Consider the following 27,607-nt stretch of genomic DNA (forward strand, 5'->3'; position numbering starts at 1 on the left):
TATATTCAGACTTTCATTCCATATATTCAGACTTCATTCCATATTCTCAGGTTTCATTCCATATATTCAGACTTAGCAATCATTCTATATATATATAAATATTACAAATCTTCTGTGACGGGCAGGGTGAGCAACTTAAAAAGGAAGCGATCACGCCAAGTCTCAGGGAATAATAACCAGCAGTCAACTGGTACAAAGACAAGACATATATAGACGAACAAACGACCCTCAGGTGAGACGGATCACGGGTCCCGCCCACCTGAGGGACGAACATCATGTGACCAAAAACAGGACCGCTGCCGCTGTAACCGGGGGCGACCGGTAGGGGAGACGAGAGAGTGCTGCACTCTGATATTCACCGATACCTAGCTCTCGGAAAGAGTACTGGACAGCGCTATCCAGCTAGAGACTCACTCTGTGCACAGTGGAGATCACACAGCAGCCTCTGGTAAGGCTAAGGGTGGACGGGTGTGTGTGTTTGTAAACAACGCGTCGTGAAGCGGCATACGGACCGTTTATAAGCACTGCTCACCCGACCTGGAGTTTTTGCTGTTAAAATGCCGTCACCAACCCACTGCAGAGGAGTGCATTCACCCAGCCCAGGAAAACTCCACAAAAACATACAGACACCAAAGTTTTCTCAGGCTGGAGGACAATCAAAGCCCTGATGACAAGAAAATTATTTAACTTTGATGTCACTTATTTCAATAGATCAAGCAGCCTATATTTTCCTTGAGATATACAAAGTCAAATTTATTTGTATAGCACAGTTATTCACACACACACACACACACACACACACACACACACACACACACACACACACACACACACACATTGAGGGTGATCCTCATTTTCAATGCAGCCAAGCATTTAACAACTTAAGGTACTGAAGAAATACTTAGAGCATCTTCTTAAGACCAGATGAAGAAAGTGTTTATGTTGTTGGTCTGTCTATAGGTCGAACCAATGCAGAACAAGAGTTGTTCTCCCTTGGAAAAGCTGCACACTTACTGGTTATATTCTTATTATTCTACGATCAGTGTTTTAAATCTATCACACCCTTACATGTTGGTTGGATGGTTTGTTTGTTACAGGTATCCAGGTACTAAACCAGGTAGCTGTGTTTTCAGACCTGGACTACTGGGCCATGCTGAACGGGGGCTTCATTCTCAGACGTGGTTAAAATATAATTTTGTGATATTACCTAACACGCTAAACGAATGCCAAAGGTTTACTGTTAACACTGGATTGGGAACTTCTGTGAGCCAGCACGTGCACACACATTTCCTTAGAAACACAAACGCCCACAGGAATCCGCTCAACCGTGAGCACAACATGTGCTTGGTACACACAACATGTGCTTGGTACACACAATAAGATTTGAAGGTTGTGGCACAAACAGTTGTCCTTTATTCATGACATTTTTAAAATCAAGTCACATAAGCCATGGGCATTCAAAGAATTGTATTTTGAATCTAAAAAAAATTTACTCAAAATAAGGCAGATACATCTGTATTATACACTGACTATACAAAATATTAATGTAAAAGTTATTTTCCTCTGCATACTGTCAAATGCAAAAGTAAGGCAAGTATTTGCATGGTACAGAGTTAAAGGAATAATGCAAAATAAACCTGCTCCAGATCCACACAGTGTCTCACTATTGCGTCTTAAAGTACAATGGTCAATTACGGAATGGAAAATCTAAAGCTTATAAATGAAAAAGAAAAACAATAGTAAAATAAAGCGAATTAGAGATACCTTACAAATGATTATACACACACACACACACACACACACACACACACACACAAATTAGATCTAACATTATAATTCAGTTTAGACAATTGCACAAGACTTCATTGCATCAAATCTAGTGTGAGTTTGAAGTGCATTACTTTAATTATCATTATAACTGCTTGGGTTTAACCTTAAATATGTGAATAAAGACTAAACTGTGCACGTGAGCCAATCTTATGTTTACAATTCCACAGTGGTAATGATGCTTGACTAACGTCACTTGACATGCTCCGTCAGTGCACGCGCACACAGCTTTGCAACAGGTAGATCACCATCTGAGCTCCAGCAGTTCACATGCTGGATGTTCTGGGGGCATCTTGGCTATCTGCAAGATTCAACTTTTGTCTTGACAATCATTGTTAAGAAAAATAGAAAAAAACAAGCATGAAAGGGTCAACTGACAAAGTTACTATAAGCTATTTTAAGAAATCTTCATTGTTAAACACACAGAACAGTTAGTAATGTAAGAAAAACAGCAACAAAATTTACATTAGCAATGCAATTTTAATGCATGCTTCTTGAGTCAGTTTGATGTAATTCCATTATACATTTATTTTTCATACATCATATGAAATAATAAGACAATAAACCTGTCTTGCCTTAACACTAGCGTAGCTAAAAGTTCAGGATCTCCAGGACACAACCCCTCCTTCCTGCCATCAATTACAGCCATTACCCAAATTCATGAGAGAACAAAACTGAGGGTGTAGGTCTAGTGTGAAACAAGACTTATACTCCCTGTGACTGTACACATGCTGTAGTCTCAATATCTCAATCTCTCTCTGTCTAAATATTGCACTTTATGGTTATTATAATTTCCGTGTAAATACTACATTGTGGTGTGGCAGGTTCTACAGCACCAGACCCTGGCACGGTCCACGCCGACAGCTCCAGACCCTGGCACGGTCCACGCCGACAGCTCCAGACCCTGGCACGGTCCACGCCTACAGCTCCAGACCCTGGCACGGTCCACGCCGACAGCACCAGACCCTGGCACGGTCCACGCCTACAGCACCAGACCCTGGCACGGTCCACGCCTACAGCACCAGACCCTGGCACGGTCCATGCCTACAGCTCCAGACCCTGCCATGGTCCACGCCTACAGCACCAGACCTTGCCATGGTCCACGCCTACAGCTCCAGACCCTGAAAGTCGTATTACTTAATTAACAAGCCCAAGTTACGATGCAATCTAACCATCAACTGATCAACGTTACCACAGCAACAGATTCACCAAACTACTTCTATCAAGCTTGATACACGGAGTGCGCGAACATACATTTACTCTCCTCCCCTTTCTACACACAAACACGTGCTAGATGCAGTTTTCACTGTAAATATACTGATCTTTGGTGATGCTGTATGTGTTTTAGAATAGTTTGTTGTAAATAAATGTATCATTTATTTTCACCAAATTGTCCGTGTTATCATTCAAAAGTGGTTGTTGCCAAAACCTCCAAAGAATTCATAATTAAATGCTTCAGATAACAAACCATTAATTACCCTTAGTTGATAACTAAATGTTGTGGTTCTGGTATAATTAGAATGAGACTGATTCTAAATTAATGAGACTGATTAACAAATTATATCTACTTTAAAGGACTAGTAGGTGAAACCCCTACGGTATAAAGGAAATAGTTATTTGATTTACATCGTGATATATATTGATATCGACTGATATGAAAAACAATATTGAGATAAGATTTCTTCGCATATCGCCCAGCCCTTCCAGAAAGCCTATTGTTCAGTGCCTGAAAAATGGATTCACCAAGGAGACGCCCGGTCCCTTCTGCCGTTCTGCTTAAGCCTGACCTCCTCCGTGAAATCGTCACCACGAATGACATTAAGATGTATGCCAGAAGTTAACAAGACACCTCACCAGAATGTACAGCAACAACATGGGAATGTCATTCACATCGGATACTCAGATGGTACTCAGATGGTACTCAGATGGTACTCAGATGGTACTCAGATGGTACTCAGATGGGGAAGATGAGGGAACTGAGGGAGTTCTACTACCAGAATGGAGCAGAACAGATGTTAGGACAGCTACAAAGACCCTGGAATCCAGAAATGACCACAAATAAAGCAGCTAAAGCCAAATACCTACAAGTTCTGAGAAATCAGCTGAATGGGAAGAACACGATCCAGGCATCAACACCTACACTGTACCAGTCATCAGACAGCCTGCTGACTTAACCTGTCTCAAGAAGGAAATGGAAGCCATCAAGACAAGGAACCTGCTCACACCAGGCAGAACCCCAGATACATCCATGCCCAGTACAGACTAGAAGTTCTAAGGTCAAAGTAGGATGCACACCAAAGGATAGCATATAATGACCAAGTTAAGACCCTGTGGGACTTTCAGATACAGACTGATCAAATGGTAAAAGCTAACCAACCACATAGTTGTGATGGACAAACAGCAAAAGAGTGCAGCTATGAAGAGGAGAAAGACAAGAGGAGGATGGATGGATAGATGTATAGAAGGATAGAATTATTTATATGCTTGAATTACATTTGTTTCCATTATGAGAGCTGGTTTTACAAAAAATTATGTTCTGCATATATTCAATTCCACAAATAACGAGGCTTAAAATTTGTTTAAGTCATGTTAAATGCTGATTGAAAAGCAATCAAAATATGAATTTTGTGCAAGGATACATTGAAGAACTCAACTCTTCCAGCTGGGGAAAAACATGAGAAAAGATCAAACAAAACTGTGAAAGATCAATAGATTGTAAAACAACAAAAAATTTATTTCATTTGACCTCAAACACTTGTTGTCACAAAAACATGCCTCAAACATTTAAGCATAGGCATAATTGTAGGAGGACGAGGGGTTGGGGGAGGCGTCACCCCAATAATTGCTGTTCACACTGCTCATATAAGTAGTTAGGTTGGGTGGTGTGAGCAGTGAACTACATTGCCCCCAAAAGTTGAAATTAAACATTTGCCACTACATTTAGGACTCATTGAAATATATATGTTGGTTTTAAATAGTGTTAAAAATATATGTACACCATAAAGTTATCACATCAGAACTCAGAAGAAGCACACCAAGAGTCCCACAATGTTTCACTGAGGTGAAGACACAATACATAATTTAGCATTTCTAACAGCATGGTGAATGAGTAAAGAGGTTCTGTTGCACTCAATGCCAAAATGACTGAAAGACTTTTTACTGGAGTGTTGGGGAAGGTAGAGACACAGGAAGAGACAGGTAGACATACAGGAAGAGACAGGTAGAGACGCAGGAAGAGACAGGTAGACATACAGGAAGAGACAGGTAGAGACGCAGGAAGAGACAGGTAGACATACAGGTAGAGACGCAGGAAGAGACAGGTAGACATACAGGTAGAGACGCAGGAAGAATGGAGACTGACTGGACAGTGATAGGAGATGAAGGAGACTTAATACTTACAGAGATAACTGCATAGTGGTTACAAACAGACACGCAAGCATTACGTAATAGACACGCTACTCGCAATATCCAGTGCTCAACACTAAACTGCTCACTTATGAAAAGGCAGATTAGTTGTATCTTAACCAATAAACATGGGTCTATGCTCCCTGAGTGGATTCCTTTACAATCTTTTGTTTACTTTGTGCTAGATTCATGTAATTTCTATCTTTCTATGTGATGTACTATCTCTTCAAAACACCCTAAATAACCTGAACAGGTGCAGTGTCACGCTTGGCTCCACCCTCCTCCTGTCAGCCACATCTTCTTTGTATAGTCCTGCCTTTGTTTGCCGTCTCAGCTGTTTCTTGTTTATGTATGTTTAGACTTTAGTTACTCCTAAAAGTGTTTTCTGTGTTCTTTCTTAGTGTAGTCTGGTTTATGCTTTGTGCTCCGTGTTATGTTGTCAAACCCTCTGTCTGTCTTAGCGTTCGTATCTGTTAATCTAGCTTCTGAGTATTTGGTTCTGGTTTCTTATGGTTTTCCCTTGTGTGAGATTCTAGTGGTTCGGTGTTACTGGTTACTTGTTATTTTGTAGTGCTCGTATACTTTGTCTCTGCCGTGTTTTCTCAGTACCTTGTATTTATTTCTACATTCTGAATGTACATAAACTCATTTTCCTTTCATATCACTGTGGTCCCTTATATTCCTTTGTTAGTGTTTCAGTTTTATGTGTTCTCGCTATGCCTTGTAAGTCGCGCACTCTCCGTGTGGGCGCGGTTCACTTAGAGGAGACTAGCTCCGTTAAAGTAGGTACCAGCTCTTTATCGCGATTGTGTCCAACCCCGACTCCCACCGCGTTACATGCAGCTAATATGGGCCCTTTAATAAGTGAGCAATTTAACGTCAATCATTCAGGAGCACTGAAGACAATGAGTAACAAACATTATTATTAATATTTATGTAATGTATCAAGGGGGCGGGTGTGATGCAATTGCAGGTTTTCATTGAATTTATTAAATAAAGAAGAACGGATAAAACAAAGAACTACTAAGTAAACGGGAATGTTTGTTAAAGAAAACATACGAGGGACAACATGGCTAACAGAACAACTAAGTCATAGAATACGCAGCATTACACATAAAGAAAAACATATACTACAAACAAGAACATCTAAGTAGGACTGTGACGGTATGGATTTTTTCTTACCGCGGTGAGAGAGCAACGTATCACCGCGGTGAAGCGGTTAACCACCCGCCCCCCCCCCCCAAAAAAATAATAATAATTTATAAATAAATAATAAATACATGCACTTTTAAATGAACAAAAAGTTCATCCATCATAAAGTAAATACTTTACGTAATTTATGGCCATAATATTGTTAATAATGACATGAATAACGTGAATTATTACGTTATAATACGTTATACAAGTTATAATTCACGAATTACGTGAATTATATCTTGTTTTTCCGTCTTCATATTCCTTGCAAGACAAACCAACATGTTCACTTTGTCCGGTTTAAGGGACAATCTAAACGAGGTGGCAATGTTGCCTGCTGTGCTGAATACACGCTCCGATGGAGTGCTTGTCATGCAAACGCTCATATATTTTCTGGCAGTGTTTGACAGAAGAGGGAATCGATTTTGATTTTTACTTTACATGTAGTTGTGCTGTATTTGTCTAGGCCACATCACACTCACGTTCATCAGGAGTTTGTCCATGTTGGTGTCACACACAAGCTTGCGCTGGTCCTCTGGTGTTTCATCCACTTCTCCATAGAGGTCAAAGTGCAACCGTGCCAGCTTCTCCTGCATCTCTCGCACATGTTCCATCTGGTCAATGGAACACTCGTTACCTGGAAACAGGAAGAACCATTGGCCTGGTGATAATAAAAAAACACAACTCACGGCACCCACTTTGGATTGTGTGATCATTGTCTGTGACAATTGTGTTCAGAAACATGGCATTACCCTTATATAAAGTAGAATGTATGACAAGATCTACATGTTTGTAGGCAGGCTGCCGAATATCAGCCCTTTCCTAGTTAGCATATGCAATGTTGCTTCACTACAACTGCAAGCAGTGCAGATACACGAGAATATGACTATAGTGTAAAAAATCAACCAGATCTGGTCATTTGTTCTACTTTAAGAAAAAGGCCCAAGATGAAAAGCCACTTGCAGGATAGTTGGTGAACAAATAGCAGCTCACCAAAGGCCTGAAGTTTTCCGGAGTGGAAGTCATTGAGGAGGCTGAGCAGACCTTTCTCCATCTCTTGCACATCAGACACGTCTGTGAGGAAGGAGTGCACGATGGGTGCAGGCTGGCTAATCTTACTTAACTGACCCTGTGCCCTTGGCTTGTCCCTCACCACTCTAGAAGACACATGAGACAACACGGGTTAAGGTTGCTGCTTTTCTGACTGTTGATATATATATATATATATATATATATATATATATATATATATATATATATATATATATATATATATATATATATATATATATATGAGAGAGAGAGAGAGACAGCTCAAAAAATGAGGGGAACACTTAAACAACACAATGTAACTCCAAGTCAACCAGACCAACTTGTTAGGATTCACTGATTGCGAATCAATTTCACCTGATGTTGTGCAAATGGAACAGGTAGAACAGGTAGAACTGAGAGGCAATTAGCAAGACACCCCCTATAAAGGAGTCATTCTGCAGGTGGTGACCACAGACCTTTTCTCTGTTATCATCCTGATGTTTTGGTCACTTTTGCATTTTGTCAGTTCTCTCACCATAGAGGTACCATGAGGCGGTGTCTACAACTGACAGAAGTAGCTCATCCAGGACGGCACATCAATGCCAGCTGTGGCATGAAGGTTTGCTGTGTCTGTCAGCACAGTGTCCAGAGCATGGAGCAGATACCAGGAGACAGGCCAGTACACCAGGAGACATGGAGGGGGCCGTAGGAGGGCAACAACCCAGCAGCAGGACCACTAACTCCTCCTTTGTGTAAGGAGGAACAGGAGGAGCAGTGCCAGAGCCCTGCAAAATGACCTCCAGCAGATCACTAATATTCATGTTTCTGCTCAAACTGTCAGAAACAGACTCCATGAGGGTGGTCTGTGGGCCCACGTCCCAGACCTGAATCCAATCGACCACATCTGGGACATCATGTCTCGTTTCATCCACCAATGCCATGTTGCACCACAGACTGTCCAGGAGTTGACTAACTCTTTAATCCAGATTTGGGAGGAGATTCCTCAAGAGAACATCCACCGTCTCATCAGGAGCATGCCCAGGCGTTGTAGGGAGGTCATACAGACTACACACACTACTGAACCTCATTTTAACTTGTCTTGAGGAATTTCCACTGAAGTTGGATCAGCTTGTCGCTTAATTTTCCACTTTGATTTTGAGCATGATTACAAATCCAGACATCCATGGGATAATAATATTGATTTACATTGATAATTTTTGTTATTTTGCTCTCAACGCATTACACTATGTAATAAAGATTTTCAACTGGAATATTTTATTAGTTGAGATGTAGGATGTTATTTTAGTGTTCCCTTTATTTTTTGAGCTGTATATAGTTTTTCCCTTTTCTCCCACACAGCCTGTCCAGCTGCTCCTTGCAGATCTCAGTCTACTTCATGTAAACACACTGAGTGTTACTCTGTGTTTTTATCACTTATTCATCTCTGCCTCGCACGCCTGGAGGGTGACCAGCTTTCCTATGATAGACACTGTCAGGAAAATGGCAATAAATGTTAAGATAAAGATTATGGAGATCTACAGGACCATAAGCATTATGGAATAAATTTCAAATAGCCACTGGACACATTATCAAAATTGGTTTTACCTTATGTCCTTTGCCCATACCCCACCTGCGATAGCGTGCCTTCTGACTGGAGTACGCGCCCGTGCTCGGGATTGTGCATGTCCTGTTGTGGCCAACAGCAGCTGTCTGGCTGGGCGACGGTCTTGGGTGTTTTCGTTTAACCCTCCTGTCTTCCATACTGACAACAGCTCACACTCCGAACTGTACAATAAAAGCTCAAATCAAATGCAGAATACCCACTAATTTAGCTGCACAACTAGATAAAGAAACAGGTCGTGTGTAAGTAAACCACACAGCCTATTTGAACAGTAACATGCTTTCACCTTTTTAACTGTTTGCATCAGACAATCAAAATTCCTCTTATGTAGGTAATAATCGGTTTTCAAAATCGGAGGTGTGACGCATGTTGAGAACTTGAAACCAAATAAATCACATGAAGCACAATTGTAGTAGCTCCTATTATATTATAACACAATTGCAGTAGCTCCTATTATATTATAACACAATTGCAGTAGCTCCTACTATATTATAACACAATTGCAGTAGCTCCTATTATATTATAACACAATTGCAGTAGCTCCTGTTATATTATAACACAATTGCAGTAGCTCCTGTTATATTATAACACAACTGCAGTAGCTCCTGTTATATTATAACACAACTGCAGTAGCTCCTGTTATATTATAACACAACTGCAGTAGCTCCTATTATATTATAACACAACTGCAGTAGCTCCTGTTATATTATAACACAACTGCAGTAGCTCCTGTTATATTATAACACAACTGCAGTAGCTCCTGTTATATTATAACACAACTGCGGTAGCTCTTGTTATATTATAACACAACTGCAGTAGCTCCTGTTATATTATAAGACAACTGCAGTAGCTCTTGTTATATTATAACACAACTGCAGTAGCTCCTGTTATATTATAAGACAACTGCAGTAGCTCCTATTATATTATAACACAACTGCAGTAGCTCCTGTTATATTATAACACAACTGCAGTAGCTCCTGTTATACTATAACACAACTGCAGTAGCTCCTATTATATTATAACACAACTGCAGTAGCTCCTGTTATATTATAACACAACTGCAGTAGCTCCTGTTATATTATAACACAACTGCAGTAGCTCCTGTTATATTATAACACAACTGCAGTAGCTCCTGTTATATTATAAGACAACTGCAGTAGCTCCTATTATATTATAACACAACTGCAGTAGCTCCTGTTATATTATAAGACAACTGCAGTAGCTCTTGTTATATTATAACACAACTGCAGTAGCTCCTGTTATATTATAAGACAACTGCAGTAGCTCCTATTATATTATAACACAACTGCAGTAGCTCCTGTTATATTATAACACAACTGCAGTAGCTCTTGTTATATTATAAGACAACTGCAGTAGCTCCTGTTATATTATAAGACAACTGCAGTAGCTCCTATTATATTATAACACAACTGCAGTAGCTCCTGTTATATTATAACACAACTGCAGTAGCTCCTGTTATACTATAACACAACTGCAGTAGCTCCTATTATATTATAACACAAGTGCAGTAGCTCCTGTTATATTATAACACAAGTGCAGTAGCTCCTGTTATATTATAACACAACTGCAGTAGCTCCTGTTATATTATAACACAACTGCAGTAGCTCCTATTATATTATAACACAAGTGCAGTAGCTCCTGTTATATTATAACACAACTGCAGTAGCTCCTGTTATATTATAACACAACTGCAGTAGCTCCTGTTATATTATAACACAACTGCAGTAGCTCCTGTTATATTATAACACAACTGCAGTAGCTCCTGTTATATTATAACACAACTGCAGTAGCTCCTGTTATATTATAACACAACTGCAGTAGCTCCTGTTATATTATAACACAACTGCAGTAGCTCCTGTTATACTATAACACAACTGCAGTAGCTCCTGTTATATTATAACACAACTGCAGTAGCTCCTGTTATATTATAACACAACTGCAGTAGCTCCTGTTATATTATAACACAACTGCAGTAGCTCCTGTTATACTATAACACAACTGCAGTAGCTCCTGTTATATTATAACACAACTGCAGTAGCTCCTATTATATTATAACACAACTGCAGTAGCTCCTATTATATTATAGCACAACTGCAGTAGCTCCTGTTATATTATAACACAACTGCAGTAGCTCCTATTATATTATAACACAACTGCAGTAGCTCCTGTTATATTATAAGACAACTGCAGTAGCTCCTGTTATATTATAAGACAATTGCAGTAGCTCCTGTTATATTATAACACAATTGCAGTAGCTCCTGTTATATTATAACACAACTGCAGTAGCTCCTGTTATATTATAAGACAATTGCAGTAGCTCCTGTTATATTATAACACAATTGCAGTAGCTCCTGTTATATTATAAGACAACTGCAGTAGCTCCTGTTATATTATAAGACAACTGCAGTAGCTCCTGTTATATTATAACACAACTGCAGTAGCTCCTGTTATATTATAACACAACTGCAGTAGCTCCTATTATATTATAACACAACTGCAGTAGCTCCTGTTATACTATAACACAACTGCAGTAGCTCCTGTTATATTATAACACAACTGCAGTAGCTCCTGTTATATTATAACACAACTGCAGTAGCTCCTGTTATATTATAACACAACTGCAGTAGCTCCTGTTATACTATAACACAACTGCAGTAGCTCCTGTTATATTATAACACAACTGCAGTAGCTCCTGTTATACTATAACACAACTGCAGTAGCTCCTGTTATATTATAACACAACTGCAGTAGCTCCTATTATATTATAACACAACTGCAGTAGCTCCTATTATATTATAACACAACTGCAGTAGCTCCTGTTATATTATAACACAACTGCAGTAGCTCCTGTTATATTATAACACAACTGCAGTAGCTCCTGTTATATTATAACACAACTGCAGTAGCTCCTGTTATATTATAACACAACTGCAGTAGCTCCTGTTATATTATAACACAACTGCAGTAGCTCCTGTTATATTATAACACAACTGCAGTAGCTCCTGTTATATTATAACACAACTGCAGTAGCTCCTATTATATTATAACACAACTGCAGTAGCTCCTGTTATACTATAACACAACTGCAGTAGCTCCTGTTATATTATAACACAACTGCAGTAGCTCCTGTTATATTATAACACAACTGCAGTAGCTCCTGTTATATTATAACACAACTGCAGTAGCTCCTGTTATATTATAACACAACTGCAGTTGCTCCTGTTATACTATAACACAACTGCAGTAGCTCCTGTTATATTATAACACAACTGCAGTAGCTCCTGTTATATTATAACACAACTGCAGTAGCTCCTATTATATTATAACACAACTGCAGTAGCTCCTGTTATATTATAAGACAACTGCAGTAGCTCCTGTTATATTATAACACAACTGCAGTAGCTCCTGTTATATTATAACACAACTGCAGTAGCTCCTGTTATATTATAACACAACTGCAGTAGCTCCTGTTATATTATAACACAACTGCAGTAGCTCCTGTTATATTATAACACAACTGCAGTAGCTCCTATTATATTATAACACAACTGCAGTAGCTCCTGTTATATTATAACACAACTGCAGTAGCTCCTGTTATATTATAACACAACTGCAGTAGCTCCTGTTATATTATAACACAACTGCAGTAGCTCCTGTTATATTATAACACAACTGCAGTAGCTCCTATTATATTATAACACAACTGCAGTAGCTCCTGTTATATTATAACACAACTGCAGTAGCTCCTGTTATATTATAACACAACTGCAGTAGCTCCTGTTATACTATAACACAACTGCAGTAGCTCCTGTTATATTATAACACAACTGCAGTAGCTCCTGTTATATTATAACACAACTGCAGTAGCTCCTGTTATATTATAACACAACTGCAGTAGCTCCTGTTATATTATAACACAACTGCAGTAGCTCCTGTTATACTATAACACAACTGCAGTAGCTCCTGTTATATTATAACACAACTGCAGTAGCTCCTGTTATATTATAACACAACTGCAGTAGCTCCTGTTATATTATAACACAACTGCAGTAGCTCCTGTTATACTATAACACAACTGCAGTAGCTCCTGTTATATTATAACACAACTGCAGTAGCTCCTGTTATATTATAACACAACTGCAGTAGCTCCTGTTATATTATAACACAACTGCAGTAGCTCTTATTGCAAACGCGCGTCTCAGGTGTCCCACCCCTTAGCTGGAGAGCAAACAATTCATATCAACGAAATAAATATATTTTTGTTTACCTTTTCACCCCTGTGGACGTTTAACAGGATTTAAACCGAAGGCGTACCGTGTGTGAACATTGCTGGAAAGTGTTAACAAATCGCAACTATCACGACGCAGTCGAAAGCCTCCACTGACGAAAAAGTTCTTGATGTTTACTTCCGGATTTACAAACCTCACTTCCTGGTTTGTCGTATAAAATGTCGTCATAACGTCATTTTTGTAAATTAAGACGTAAATTAACTTTACATTTACGTATTTATCTCCAGCGCGTTATTAATACGGTGTACTAAAAATAATTAACTAACTCGAAGACATGTGTGCTTAAGCACTTTATTATTTAATATTAATACAAAATAAAAATGTAACTATGTAATTATTTATTTTATACTGACCTTCTGCTTGTATTGTGTTGGTTAAAATAAAAGAAATGTAATTCAAATGTTATAGGCTAATGTGCCAGTTTTTAATGTATTTCCTCGCTTGCGTCAGTTAATAATTTGCTGAAATTTGAGCGTGCGCGTGTGGTGACGCGTCACGTGATTGGACATGCGCACTGATGACGTCTGTCTGAAGGAATTTGGGAAGTTGCTGATCACGGCGAATACAAACCTAACAAATAACATAACGTAACTTATATAACTTAACATAACCTAACGTAACTTAACGTACCTTAACTTTGGGGCTAAAGGGAGAGTCTGTCTGAACATCCCCATGTAAGTATCCCTAGTCTATGAAGCTGTTATGTGGTAAAGAGGAACTTTGGTAGCTACATTGGCTCGGTTCTTGGTTGGCTAGTTTGTTAGCCGGTGTGCTAGCTCGCGTGCACTGTAGTCTCGCCCTTCGGCTGAGCGCGAGCTCTGCGCGTCACTGTTGACTGTGTTTCAGCAGCTCCAGGACGGCGGACATCATGAGTGCGCAGTGAGTATGGAGATACGGACACGCGTGGGAACTCACCCGTCCCGCTGGGCTGGTGGTGCTGGGTGGCGGTTCTGCCCCTTCTGGTGGTGCTGGGTGGCGGTTCTGCCCCGTCTGGTGGTGCTGGGTGGCGGTTCTGCCCCGTCTGGTGGTGCTGGGTGGCGGTTCTGCCCCGTCAGGTGGTGCTGGGTGGCGGTTCTGCGGTTCTTCTACTGTAGAAACGTTTTAGTCTTCTTCATTTTAAACACCAGAGTAATGCGAGTATTACTTTTCTGTAGGATAATGAACGAGCTGTTGTGTGTATTTGTTAATTTATCAACTTAATAATGAATAATAATTATACCCGTAGCTACTGTCATTATACTGGTTACCTTATACAAAGTCCAAGTTGCTTAGTTTGACTAACCTTTCTTGGAATATAGAGGACATTACACTATGTTGTTGAATAATAGTGTTTGTGTGAGAGAATCGTATCCAGTGTAAGTGCAGAGAAACAAGATGTTGGAAAACCAGTTTATGGAGAAAAACTGGAAATGCATTTCCTTCTTTCTGAGTCATCAGATAGGCTGATGCTTGTGCAAGTTTGCATATGTGTGGATGAAGGCTAATAAGTTGAATAGTAAATTGTGATGCATTTTGAGTTAGTATGTACTTTAAGTGGTAGACTACAGAACCATCAAAATCCAAAGAAATTATATTTGGCATAAGCTTCATAAGTGTTTGTTGACTCCCACTGAATGGAAGTTAAGTCGAGCCTAACAAATTGCGACTGTACCAAGTTGTTCAGCAAGCGTATAAATGCGTACAAGTCTTTTATTTGTATCTATACGGCATGCCTCTCATGTTTATGCCATATAAAATATGAAAGACAACAGAATATAGATGAACAGCAGAAGAAACTTTAAGCTCTTATCTTTGATCTGATGTGCATGATGTATGCAGAATGTCATTATTATTGTTATTATTGCACTCTGTGTATGTGTCAACATAGACCCTTGTGCAGAAACAATGACCAATTGCTATTTTATAACACATTTGTCTTTTTCAAGTGTGGTCAGTGTGCTCACACAGCCCATAATAAAAATGTAATCAAACACACATTGTCATTTGCACAGCAGCACTATTTATGTTTTTACATACAAGCTTTTTCTTTAATTTTTTTCCTTAAATGGCATTCTTCGTATTCTCTTCTTTAGCAGTGTCAAATAGGCTATATTGTGATTTTTATTATATAACAATCATAACTTAACTTAAACACAACTATTTTTATTGCCAGTACTCTTTGTACTTCTTAACACTGCTGTAGGTGTCTTACTGCTGTATGTCCCATTCTGAGATGTCATGGACTGTTGTGAGTGACATTTCTAACATGTGTACAGACAGCTGCCTGCAGGAAATGAATATGATTGGGCCCTAAAACAGAAATCTTATTACATTTAATGCAAGTTGTTTTCATGGCTGGAATATTTAAAGCAAGTGAATTTGGATTTCTGCCTTCATAATATCTATCAATCAATCAAATTTTATTTATATAGCGCTTTTTACAACAGTTGTTGTCACAAAGCAGCTTTACAAGTGTCGAGTCCTAGCCCCCAGTGAGCAAGCCAAGGGCGACAGTGGCAAGGAAAAACTCCCTAGTTTTTTTGCATGAGGAAGAAACCTTGAGAGGAACCAAGACTCAGGGGGGGAACCCATCCTCCTCTGGCCGACACCGGTCACCATGAACAACAACAATTTAAACAGAAAGAAATAAAGAAAAGGAAAAGATATAGTAATGTCCATCATGGTGTAGGCTCATCCAGTCAGGCAGTAGGTGGCTGGCACTGGATGGATCGCTTGTCTCTCCTCATCTCATTTTTCCTCGAGCAGGCGGGCAGCCATGTGGAGAAAATAAAACAGGGAAAATTAGCTCTGTATGAGGACATATACAGGACAGATAAAATTAAACACATTTTTGGAGTGTGGCAGCAACTCCGGCACTAAGTTAAATTATTACAGCCTAGCTAAAAAAAGGCAGAACCAGAAGGTAACATAGGCTTGGGGGCATTCTGAGACAATGGCATCCATCCACTGCACTGTCAACAAACTTGAGTGACCACGAGCAGTGACAGGACGACAGCACCAGCACCCCAGTCTACCATAAAACCCTTCGTCTATGAACCCCTGGATCTGTACCTTTATCTAAGGGGGGATATTAATTATCAAACGCTAAACTAAATAGGTGGGTTTTCAACCTAGACTTAAAGATTGTGACTGTGTCAGAGTCCCGTATGCAATTTGGAAGGTTGTTCCAAAGCTTGGGGGGCCTTATAAGAAAAGGCTCTTCCCCCTGCTGTTACCTTGTTAATTTGTGGAACTAATAACAGACCAGCACCCTGTGATCTTAGTGGACGTGGGGGTTCATAGTAGGAAATAAGTTCCTGGAGGTATTCAGGAGCAAGCCCGTGCAGTGCTTTATATGTTAATAATAGAATTTTTAAATCAATACGGAATTTAACTGGGAGCCAATGCAGGGCTGATAGGACTGGTCTAATATGCTGAAATTTTCTAGTTCTGGTCAGAACTCTGGCTGTGGCATTTTGAAATATTTGAAGTTTATTTAGATTCCTATTTGAACATCCTGACAGTAGTGCATTGCAGTAGTCTAATCTAGAGCTAACAAAGGCGTGCACCAATTTTTCTGCATCATCCTGTGATAATGCATTTCTTAATTTGGCAATGTTGCGGAGATGTAGAAAAGCTATCCTAGTAGCATTATCTATATATTTATCAAATGATAGGTCGGAGTCGAGTATGACGCCTAGGTTTTTGGCTACTGTGCCAGGTGTAATGGGATAGTCTGCAAGATTAAGCATTAGATCTAGAATTTTTTGTCTTGCGGCCTTAGGGCCCACAAGGAGAACTTCTGTTTTGTCCTCATTTAGTTGGAGGAAGTTTAGCGACATCCAGCATTTTATATCTCTTACACAGGCCTCAATTTTTCCTAGACTGAGTTTGTCATCAGGCTTGGCTGATGGCGATTTGTCAAGTAAGAGTTAAACCATGAAAGGGCTGTGCCTGAGACTCCAACCCAGCGTTCTAACCTTTCTAGCAAGATCCTATGATCAATTGTGTCGAAAGCTGCACTAAGATCAAGAAGCACTAACAGTGATACATAGCCTTGATCTGATGCAAGGAGGAGATCATTTGTTACTTTAACTAATGCTGTTTCAGTACTGTGATGGGGCCTAAAGCCAGATTGGAACTTTTCAAATATGTGATTTGAACATATTCTCTTCTGCTGTACAATAATGGAAATTTGACTAAATATCACTAGTAAGAAATGTATTGATGTGTTTGGAGTGTGTCAGAGAGGTCGCCTCTCTGGGTTTCTTTCCTGCCCTGTACTACGGGAGAAATCTCTTCTTGATGTCTTTAACCCTATAATTTGAGCTAACCCAAGACAAGGGGACTAATCATAATGTTGAATACGAAATGTTACTGCTCCTTTGTACGAGGACTATAACAGCGCTCCCGTCCTTTGTACGAGGACTATAACAGCGCTCCCGTCCTTTGCCACTCGTGTAAGAGGTGGTTTTGGAGATTTGTTTTTGTTCTGTGTGTATCCTCTCAATGTGTATCTCTCCATTCTGAATCCTCAGACCCCAGAGTGTAGAGCTGGGTGCCAGTGTTGACGGCAGCAAGATGGCTGACATGTCTGTGGAGGATATGACGACGAGGGCCAACCAGCTGACTGATGAGGTATATGGTCGCCACCATGTAGTGAAGGATGTTCAGAACAGGCTGTGTCATGGTCGCTCCTTGTGTGTTTCCTGTGAGAACGCTTATTTGTTCTAATCTTAGCATTGCTTCTTTCTTCCTACTTTCTTAGATAATCATCTTTGGTACTGATAATCTTAGTACTTCTGTTCTGGAGCTTTCTAACTTTATCCTTCTGCTTTTCCCTTTTCTGCATTTTTCTCTTATTTCTGTGCCTTCCGAGAGACTGAGATGATCTTTTTCTGCTGTGCATAAACCATGCTGGGTACTACTAACAGAATGAAAGACTTCTTCAGCCCATGACGAACAGCTCAGGCAACATGGGGTAAACTAATGAAACATAATGTAACCACCTCTAATAGAAATTTTAGTTTTCAACAAAATGACCACTTTCTTTTTTAGAGTGTAACATATGCATATAATTCCATTTAAAACCAGGAACTGCAGTGTGGTTTTGTTTGTTTTGTTGTTTTTTTTCCCCACTTCCTCCTCGGTAGCGCTCAGTTAGCGTTCCAGCTCAGTGTGGGGTTAGATCTCCTCCTGCTCTCCTGGATAACGGGTTATTTTCCTCTGCTTTTCTGTTACTGCTGTAGTTGTAAGCTTTGTGGTAATTCCAGGGCAACTCTTCTGAGAAGGGAAGAGTGACCTTTCACATCCTGGAGCCACACATGTCAAAAAGCAACAGCTAAAGCACAATTGAGGCTTGTTTGTGAAAATGTCAGTATACATTTCTAAGAACTATAGCCAGCCATTTTAAGATCAATCATTTCATAATTGTTGTTCAGGAAGAATGTTTGGTTGGATTATCAGCTATGCCTGCAGATGTAATTACTAAAAAGTAATTGCAGGTTGTGTTGCAGCTTAAATGTGTAAGAGAAGCACTAATGAACACAGGTGTTATCTGAGGGGAATTAACTGTTCCATATGTTGAGTTACTCCAACAGTTAGGTGGTATTAGTGGGCCCACCAAGCTTATCCAATGTTTGAGGAAACCAATCTTATATTTTTACAGTACCATGTTTCAGTATTGTTACACAATAATAACTAACAGTTTGTGTGTTCAGTGTTATTAACATCTTAATTGTGGTAGGGACAGGAGACGCATGTTGGGAGGCTGTATGTATACATCATGCTGTTTTTTTTTAAACCATGGCCAGCCTCAGTTTGAGGGTGAAGTGTGTGGTGAAGCAGCTCCTTGCATGGCTCAGCCTCTCTGGAGAAACGCAGCTCTCCTGCAGATCTTCACTGGGCTCACTGTGCTTCTCACTGTCCAAGAAGGGACTATACGAAGCTGTAGATGAGTGGTAGGGTTATTATCACTAAAGTTGTGCTCTGTATGGTTGGAAATCACCTTACTCGTCTTTTATTAAGGCCCGAGTTGATATAAAAGCACACCTGTCCTTCAGTGATTGCTTACACCTGATTTGATTCTTCTTACAGTCTCTGGAGAGCACAAGACGAATGCTGCAGTTGGCAGAGGAGGTGAGAACTTTTCAGAGCACTGGTTCAGCTTCAAGACTGAAACTGCATCCGGATTTGCCATGGTCACTGTATCCATAGACACTCTTGATTTCTCATTAACTGAACCAGGGTCAGTGTTTCCTGTTGCCTGTGCCCATAGCCACATCAGTCCACATTTTGGGAACTTTTTTCTTTTCTTCCGTCTAACAAGCTACCAGACCAGTGCTGAATTCTTTCACTACAAAGAGTTTTGCTCTTGTTCAAGATTCATATCCTGTTTTATTGGACACAGAACAAACTAAATAAAATTCTACATAATGTATTAACATGAATGTTTCCTGTGGGAAATGTTGGCGGAGTGACCTCTTTAACTCTGTGGGTGGTTTTGTGGCCTACTGTGATGGCTTGTTTGCTTAAATATAGCTTTATAGTCAGTGGCTGTGCTGACAATAAAATATATTGTTTATCAATGAGGACTCTGTTGAGTATGAATAGTTTCAGAACACTTGGGAGTAAGTCGTTCAGGAAACAATATTCAGGACCACGCCTGCTGCTTTCAGCAATCCTAATAAACAACCCCGCACCAGCTGATCCTAATAAACAACCCCGCACCAGCCGATCCTAATAAACAACCCCGCGCCGGCCGATCCTAATGAACAACCCCGCGCCGGCCGATCCTAATGAACAACCCCGCGCCGGCCGATCCTAATGAACAACCCCGCGCCGGCCGATCCTAATGAACAACCCCGCGCCGGCCGATCCTAATGAACAACCCCGCGCCGGCCGATCCTAATGAACAACCCCGCGCCGGCCGATCCTAATGAACAACCCCGCGCCGGCCGATCCTAATGAACAACCCCGCGCCGGCCGATCCTAATGAACAACCCCGCGCCGGCCGATCAGTTAATGACCTCACAAGCTTGGCTAGCTGTCAGGTTTCATATAGTCAGTGTTCTTATTGTGAGGTTTTCAAATAAATATTTACTTTTTCAAAGCATGTGATTTTGTTGTTATTGTTGGTAGTGCTGAAGTGTGTTTGTTAATTGTAAATAAAGCATATATATGATAATCATATTTCAAAAATTCTGACCACTCTTCTACATGGCAACAAGACTCACTGGCTTAGTGGCCTGAGGCCAGAGTACAATGTTTTCATATTCCCTCGTGTGTGTGTGTGTGTGTGTGTGTGTGTGTGTGTGTGTGTGTGTGTGTGTGTGTGTGTGTGTGTGTGTGTGTGTGTGTGTGTGTGTGTGTGTGTGTGTGTGTGTGTGTGTTCTCACTGCCCCTATGGTGTAACTGTGAAGGGGAAGTGGTCATGTTTTCACAAGTACCTTCCAATTTCAGAGTAAGGAGACGGGGGTTAAAACCATGATAATGCTTGACCAGCAGGGAGGTGAGTGTAACCTTGAATATATGTATCTTTGATCAAATCATTATTCCAAGAACTTTACATTTAAACCTTGAAGCAGATGAGGGAGTTCTCCATGCTTTCTGAGGCACTTGTCTCCTTCACAATCTACTGCTCAGAGCAACTGCGGCATGTGGAACAGGGAATGGACAAGATCAATGAGGACATGAAACAGGCAGACAAGAACCTGACTGACCTGTCCAAGTGCTGCGGCCTGTGTGTCTGCCCCTGCGATCGGTGAGCCATGAACAATATACACTCTTAAAACCACTCAGTACACTCTTAGAACCACACAGTACACTCTTAGAACCACACAGTGCACTCTTAGAACCACACAGTGCACTCTTAGAACCACACAGTGCACTCTTAGAACCACACAGTGCACTCTTAAGCCTGGTTTATACAAGACGCGCCGCGAGGTTCCGTGCGGCGAAAATGACGTAATCGCTGTGGCTCCGCACGTGCGCGAGGGCCTCGCGCCGCGACAGTGCACCTCTCGAATTTTGTAACTTTACACGCGCGCCGCGCTACAGCGCGATGGACAAAGTCATGTTTGCCGGGTTCATACACCTGTACAAGGTGGAATTAAAGCACTTGTACGTCACTTTAAAGGACTATTTCAATATTTCCCAGCACGTTAAACTTAATTAAGTTAAATATTTATACATATACTCTAAATGAATCGAAAAAATTAGCTTTTTTATCACATTATTTAATGGTTGTTTATTTTCAAAACGCCCAGACGTCTAACGTCTTCACGTTCTCTCATGTTTCGTCCTGGAATTACAAGAGGCTCGTATTTGTTAACGTATCGTTTGGGACAACACTGCAAAGCCATAATTACGTTTGATGCCTGATGTGTATATATACGGTCTCTGGTCAGATAAAAATGTTCTTTCCCCGGTTTTGGAGGGGTTTTTTATTCTCCACTGCTACCTATCGCCACCTATCGTTTCGGAGAACACTGCAGCGACGCTTGCGACGTTCGCGGAAGTATAAACGCCTACACCGCTCGTGCAGGGTCGCGCGAGGTGGGCGGAGCCGCGCGCTACGGTCGCTCGCGAAAGTATAAACCAGGCTTTAGAACCACACAGTGCACTCTTAGAACCACACAGTGCACTCTTAGAACCACACAGTGCACTCTTAGAACCACACGGTGCACTCTTAGAACCACACATTACTTTCTACATACGAACCAGGCTGAAGGAAGATTCTGTTGTCCTTTCTATGATGCTGGTGATGAAGTAACACAGAACATTTACTATGTAAGACATTAAGAGAGCGAAGTAAAGGATGCAAGGGACTGAACCAAAAACACACAATATAATAATCATGCACAGTAAAATCACAAACTAAAGTAGTGGTGTGCCTGTCAGAGTGAGGTCCATTGAACACGATGGACGCTACAAGCGGACCTGGGCTACTGGGAGTGATGACACCAGCAGCGTGGGAGCAGAGGCCCGTGTGGTGTCCAGCCAGCCAGCCAGTCATCACAATGGCCAGACTGGGGCTCCAGTGGCAGCGTCTGGTCCCTACATCAAGAGGTGCTTCAGCCGTGTAGTGCTGGATATATACACACATACATCCTTATACAGGCATGATAATCTGTCACCTTTCGGCGAAATTCGCCGTTTTGAAGTTGAAAAGGGTGACCTGCGTGAATCGTGTAGATCCGAGGAGTTTTTTGTTGGGGGGGGGGGGTCGGGAGATTATATTTTAATTATCATATTGACTTAATTAGCAAACAGAGCACTTCCGAAATTGGCTATTTCAATGACAGTGGCCAGCAGTTTCCGCCCAGAACCATCATAGAGGCCAAATAGCGTTTCAATCTTACCAACGTTCTTCATTCTTTTGTTCTTCATTTACTGCTAAGCGGGACGAGAAGCAGGACCTAGTGCTACACCGCGGACAAGTCAGAAGAGCGTACATTTACCACTACATTTACCAGATCGTACATTTACCACTACATTTACCAGATCGTACATTTACCACTACATTTACCACATCGTACATTTACCACTACATTTACCAGATCGTACATTTACCACTACGTTTACCAGATCGTACATTTTTAATTGGGTGGATTTAATCGGGTTATTAATGGTTTCAATCGTTTTCATATTTTGCGGTAAAACAAAGTTACTGCCGTTCGCTACAGCGTTGAACACTGTCAGATCTAACCACAAGCTCTTGTGATAATAGGCCCATCTATCTACCTATTTAAGTTCGCGTCAACCCCGTGTAGTTAACGGTGACATGAAAAAAATCTTGTTTCTTATTTTTAGTGTGTCTGTAGTTGTAACTGGTGAATCCAGGGACGTGTGAGGAGAACATTCGCGCCAGGGCTGAAAAGATTGAAGATGAAGTTGTAAACTCTTGTCGTTTGAGTCTACCCTGTGCTTTAGCTCATGTTAGAAAATAAAAACACGTAAACCTGGTATTTTTACAATAATTTTCGCCTGCTGATGTATTTATTGGTTCATTAAGACGTAATGGTTTTGACTGAGCCATCCGGAATGGCGAAAGCGGCTTCTTGCGTTTACGGATTGCGTTTACATTGAATCCATTGACATGAGTCAAAAAATTTTTTTTAATGGATTTTACTATATTTTACGGAGCCCGTAAGGTGACATCATGTAAAAAATAAATAAATAACGCGTGGCCACGACTTATTAACGCGTGGGAACGAGATACTAACGTCGCCTTTCACACGCGGCAACAAAGTTTATTTTTTCACAGCAAAGCAAGCAGATCCCAGGGATGTTCGCGAACTGACTGCCCAAGGAAGATAAACCTGGCTTTATATAAAGTAATACTTAATTATCTTGTTCGCACGCGTTAGTAAGTCGTGGCCACGCGTTATTATATTTTTTTACATGACGTCACCTTACGAGCTCCGTAATATTTGGCATCACCTGTCGCTGTATCCCCGTACACCAGCAGCCACCCCCAACCCCCCGTCGCAGTATACCCATGACGTCACATGTCAACGCCCCATCGCCGTATCCCCATGACGTCACATGCCCCGCCCCCCGGTCTTCTCACCTTTTTAACCCCTGACCCATTTTCATGCCTGTTATATCACTCTATATACGTACACCATCATCATGTCACTCTATATACGTACACCAGCCGTGTAGTGCTGGATATATACACACATACATCCTTATATCACTCTATATACGTACACCATCATCATGTCACACTATATACGTACACCAGCCGTGTAGTGCTGGATATATACACACATACATCCTTATATCACTCTATATACGTACACCATCATCATGTCACACTATATACGTACACCAGCCGTGTAGTGCTGGATATATACACACATACATCCTTATATCACTCTATATACGTACACCAGCCGTGTAGTGCTGGATATATACACACATACATCCTTATATCACTCTATATACGTACACCATCATCATGTCACACTATATACGTACACCAGCTGTGTAGTGCACACTCTTCATTCTCTCTCAAGTTAAAGACAAAAATTGCTTTTGGTTTGTGGATTTTTTATAACTTTGTGTATGCTTGAAATGTATGCTTGAAAACTCAGAATTTGAACAAATGCACAAATACTGTATATAGTGCAGTTCAGTCCCAGGCCTCTACCATGTGCAGCAGGACGAGTGATCTTGGAGCGAGAGAAAAGTCCTGGGCTCCAACTTGATGAGAATCCACTTCTCACTCTGGATTGAAGTACGGTGTCCTGCTCTCATACTCTGACCTTCTTATGCTAATCAACTCAGTCCTAAACAAAGAGAAGGCCGAGCTTTAGCCAATCAGAGCAGGAAGGGCCAGGACAACGAATCTACTTATTTTACTCGCAGTCCAAAATAAAAACCATGAACAATAATCTTAAATGGAGGCTAAACAGTTGTGTGTTGGCTGTCATAGCTAATTCAATCAATCAAATTTTATTTATATAGTGCTTTTTACAACAGTTATTGTTACAAAGCAGCTTTGCAAGTGTCCGAGTCCTAGCCCCCAGTGAGCGAGCCAAAGGCGACAGTGGCAAGGAAAAACTCCCTAGTTTTTTGCATGAGGAAGAAACCTTGAGAGGAACCAAGACTCAGGGGGGGAACCCATCCTCCTCTGGCCGACACCGGTCACCATGACAACAACAACAATTTAAACAGAAAGAAATAAAGAAAAGGAAAAGATATAGTAATGTCCATCATGGTGTAGGCTCATCCGGTCAGGCAGTAGGTGGCTGGCACTGGATGGATCGCTTGTCTCTCCTCATCTCATTTTTCCTCAAGCAGGCGGGCAGCCATGTGCAAAAAATAAAACAGGGAAAATTAGCTCTGTATGAGGACATATATAGGACAGATAAAATTATAAACATTTCTGGAGTGTGGCAGCAACTCCGGCATTAAGTTAAACTATTACAGCCTAGCTAAAAAGGCAGAACCAGAAGGTCACATAGGCTTGGGGGCATTCTGAGACAATGGCATCCGTCCACTGCACTGTCAACAAACTTGAGTGACCACTAGCAGTGACAGGACGACAGCACCAGCGCCCCAGTCTACCATAAAACCCTTCGTCTATGAACCCCTGGATCTGTACCTTTATCTAAGGGGGGATATTAATTATCAAACGCTAAACTAAATAGGTCGGTTTTCAACCTAGACTTAAAGATTGTTACTGTGTCGGAGTCCCGGACACATTTAGGAAGATTATTCCAAAGCTGGGGGGCCTTATAAGAAAAGGCTCTTCCCCCTGCTGTTACCTTGTTAATTTGTGGAACTAATAACAGACCAGCACCCTGTGATCTTAGTTGACGTGGGGGTTCATAGTAGGAAATAAGTTCCTGGAGGTATTCAGGAGCAAGCCCGTGCAGTGCTTTATATGTTAATAATAGAATTTTAAAATCAATACGGAATTTAACTGGGAGCCAATGCAGGGCTGATAGGACTGGACTGATATGCTGAAATTTTCTAGTTCTGGTCAGAACTCTGGCTGCGGCATTTTGAACTATTTGAAGTTTATCTAAATTCCTATTTGAACATCCTGACAGTAGTGAGTTACAGTAATCTAATCTGGAGCTAACAAAGGCGTGCACCAATTTTTCTGCATCATCCTGTGATAATGCATTTCTTAATTTGGCAATGTTGCGGAGATGTAGAAAAGCTATCCTAGTAGTATTATCTATGTATTTATCAAATGATAGGTCGGAGTCGAGTATGACGCCTAGGCCACATGGGCAGCTAGCTAGTGGAGGGGAGAGGCCCGTTTGAATGAATTAGTGAATGAAAGACTGTCATACATTGTACAAGTCACAAAAGTCGCATCTAGTGCATCACCAGCTCCGCAGGGGGGGAAACACAGAGATAAACACTAGGAGACAAAAACAAATGACCACAGAGTACTCTCACAACAGGACAACACGTAAAAAATCCCCATAGCACATACAAGAGCCGTTTGCTATGCTTCTATGTTATTGGTGTGTTAAGCCCTGCTCAACACAAGCAGAAACTTGACAACAGATGTTTCGTTATGGACGGCACCCTGAGACACTAGTGTGATCCGAACGGGTCTGTTGTGTGACTGAGGTGATGATAACCAGCTCTGTTATCAACAGATGCATTACTAAATAATAAGATTGAGCTTTGAATTCAACAGTCAGCAGACACGTAGTGTGTGAAAAATTACATTATCTGCGCTGTATTTCTTTGGATTTTGTTTGTTTTTGATCAGGATAACAAATGATGATCGGGAAGTAGAAATGGAGGAGAACTTGGACCAGGTGGGCGGCATCATCGGGAACCTGAAGACCATGGCGCTGGACATGGGCAACGAGATCGACAAGCAGAACAAGACCATCGACCGCATTAATGACAAAGTACGACCTGCGTGCAGCACCTGGATACAGCACCTACTCCGTCTGGTTACAGTGCGCAGGAAAACATATTTACAACATTCTCTCATCTCTTGTGTACAGGCTGAAATGAATAAAGTTCGAATTGATGAAGCCAACCAAAGAGCCAACAAGCTTCTGTAGAGAAGGAACCTCTGCAAACAGGGATGAAGAGTTCAACCCCTCTCTCTCTCTCTCTCTCTCTCTCTCTCTCTCTCTCTCTCTCTCTCTCTCTCTCTCTCTAATCTTCCATTGCCACCTGTGCCTTTAACTTCGTTTGGATGATATTTTGTAAATAGAACACACGCCTCTTGAACAATCAGGTATTTGCCTCTATATGTGAATGCTATACATAACATGTAGTTGTGTTCTGCTGTCTTGTCTATCAATGTTCTACCCACACATGTAGTTTTAACAGTGTGGCTGGTTCTTCTCTTTTGTGTTCATTTTCCATGAAGTTCCATTTTCCATCTTCACGTTTCTGGTTTTGTGCCCACACAGGCTGTTATGAGCCTATTCTAACCCCCCAAGTTTGAATATTTTCTGTCATGTTTTTATATCCCTACACCTCTTGATGTCTGTATTCGTATTTATGAAAGGGCAAGGTCTTGAGAATGATGTTTAAATAATTACATATTAATAGTGTAATATGGTTATCGCAGTGTCAGTCTGCGGTGAAACAAAGCTGTGTTGATTTGTCATATTATTTTTGTAATTGTAAAATGTAATATTGGGATTAAAAAATCTATGGTTATTCTCACATAATATGAGCAGTTCCTATTGGTAATTATAAAACTATTTCTAATAAAGCAAAACTGATGACTTTAAATTGA

At 40.8% G+C, this 27,607-nt stretch overlaps 2 protein-coding genes across 8 annotated transcripts; one reads left to right on the forward strand and one right to left on the reverse strand.

Moving 5' to 3' along the window:
• On the reverse strand, window positions 1-14,752 carry ccdc28a (coiled-coil domain containing 28A). Of its 5 annotated transcripts, XM_076987743.1 has the most exons (7): window positions 14,672-14,752; window positions 14,305-14,477; window positions 9,089-9,243; window positions 7,420-7,583; window positions 6,909-7,063; window positions 4,467-4,489; window positions 1-2,148 (listed from the first exon to the last, which is right to left on the reverse strand). In XM_076987743.1, the coding sequence occupies exons 3-7, from the start codon at window positions 9,217-9,219 to the stop codon at window positions 2,094-2,096; spliced, it is 528 nt and encodes a 175-aa protein (XP_076843858.1). In that variant the 5' UTR covers window positions 9,220-9,243; window positions 14,305-14,477; window positions 14,672-14,752; the 3' UTR covers window positions 1-2,093. The 5 variants fall into 5 exon arrangements, 4 of the variants coding, with proteins under 4 accessions (XP_076843858.1, XP_076843856.1, XP_076843859.1 ...); XM_076987741.1 differs by lacking the exons at window positions 14,305-14,477; window positions 14,672-14,752 and adding an exon at window positions 13,368-13,513; XM_076987744.1 differs by lacking the exons at window positions 14,305-14,477; window positions 14,672-14,752 and adding an exon at window positions 13,368-13,510 and having other exon boundaries at window positions 9,089-9,257.
• LOC143488817 (synaptosomal-associated protein 23-like) lies at window positions 13,901-27,607 on the forward strand. 3 transcript variants are annotated; one of them, XM_076987738.1, is made up of 9 exons: window positions 13,901-14,063; window positions 14,239-14,268; window positions 17,907-18,006; window positions 19,465-19,506; window positions 20,830-20,878; window positions 21,013-21,130; window positions 22,270-22,437; window positions 26,615-26,759; window positions 26,859-27,607. In XM_076987738.1, the coding sequence occupies exons 2-9, from the start codon at window positions 14,258-14,260 to the stop codon at window positions 26,916-26,918; spliced, it is 693 nt and encodes a 230-aa protein (XP_076843853.1). In that variant the 5' UTR covers window positions 13,901-14,063; window positions 14,239-14,257; the 3' UTR covers window positions 26,919-27,607. The 3 variants fall into 3 exon arrangements, with proteins under 3 accessions (XP_076843853.1, XP_076843854.1, XP_076843855.1); XM_076987739.1 differs by lacking the exon at window positions 14,239-14,268 and having other exon boundaries at window positions 13,903-14,063; XM_076987740.1 differs by lacking the exons at window positions 13,901-14,063; window positions 14,239-14,268; window positions 17,907-18,006 and adding an exon at window positions 18,093-18,349.

This window comes from Brachyhypopomus gauderio, unplaced genomic scaffold (assembly GCF_052324685.1).
Source record: "Brachyhypopomus gauderio isolate BG-103 unplaced genomic scaffold, BGAUD_0.2 sc56, whole genome shotgun sequence".
Classification (NCBI taxonomy): Eukaryota; Metazoa; Chordata; class Actinopteri; order Gymnotiformes; family Hypopomidae; genus Brachyhypopomus; species Brachyhypopomus gauderio.

Excerpts from the sequence above, each read along its gene's own strand:
- ccdc28a (XM_076987743.1), bottom strand. The coding sequence starts at position 9,219 with ATGGAAGACAGGAGGGTTAAACGAAAACACCCAAGACCGTCGCCCAGC. Across the intron at positions 7,064-7,419 it reads CGGAAAACTTCAGGCCTTTG|GTAACGAGTGTTCCATTGAC; the intron begins GTGAGCTGCTAT and ends TCCTGTTTCCAG. Across the intron at positions 4,490-6,908 it reads TGGACAAACTCCTGATGAAC|CTGGAAGAGTTGAGTTCTTC; the intron begins GTGAGTGTGATG and ends GTTTTTCCCCAG.
- LOC143488817 (XM_076987738.1), top strand. Across the intron at positions 18,007-19,464 it reads CCAACCAGCTGACTGATGAG|TCTCTGGAGAGCACAAGACG; the intron begins GTATATGGTCGC and ends TTCTTCTTACAG. Across the intron at positions 26,760-26,858 it reads TCGACCGCATTAATGACAAA|GCTGAAATGAATAAAGTTCG; the intron begins GTACGACCTGCG and ends TCTTGTGTACAG.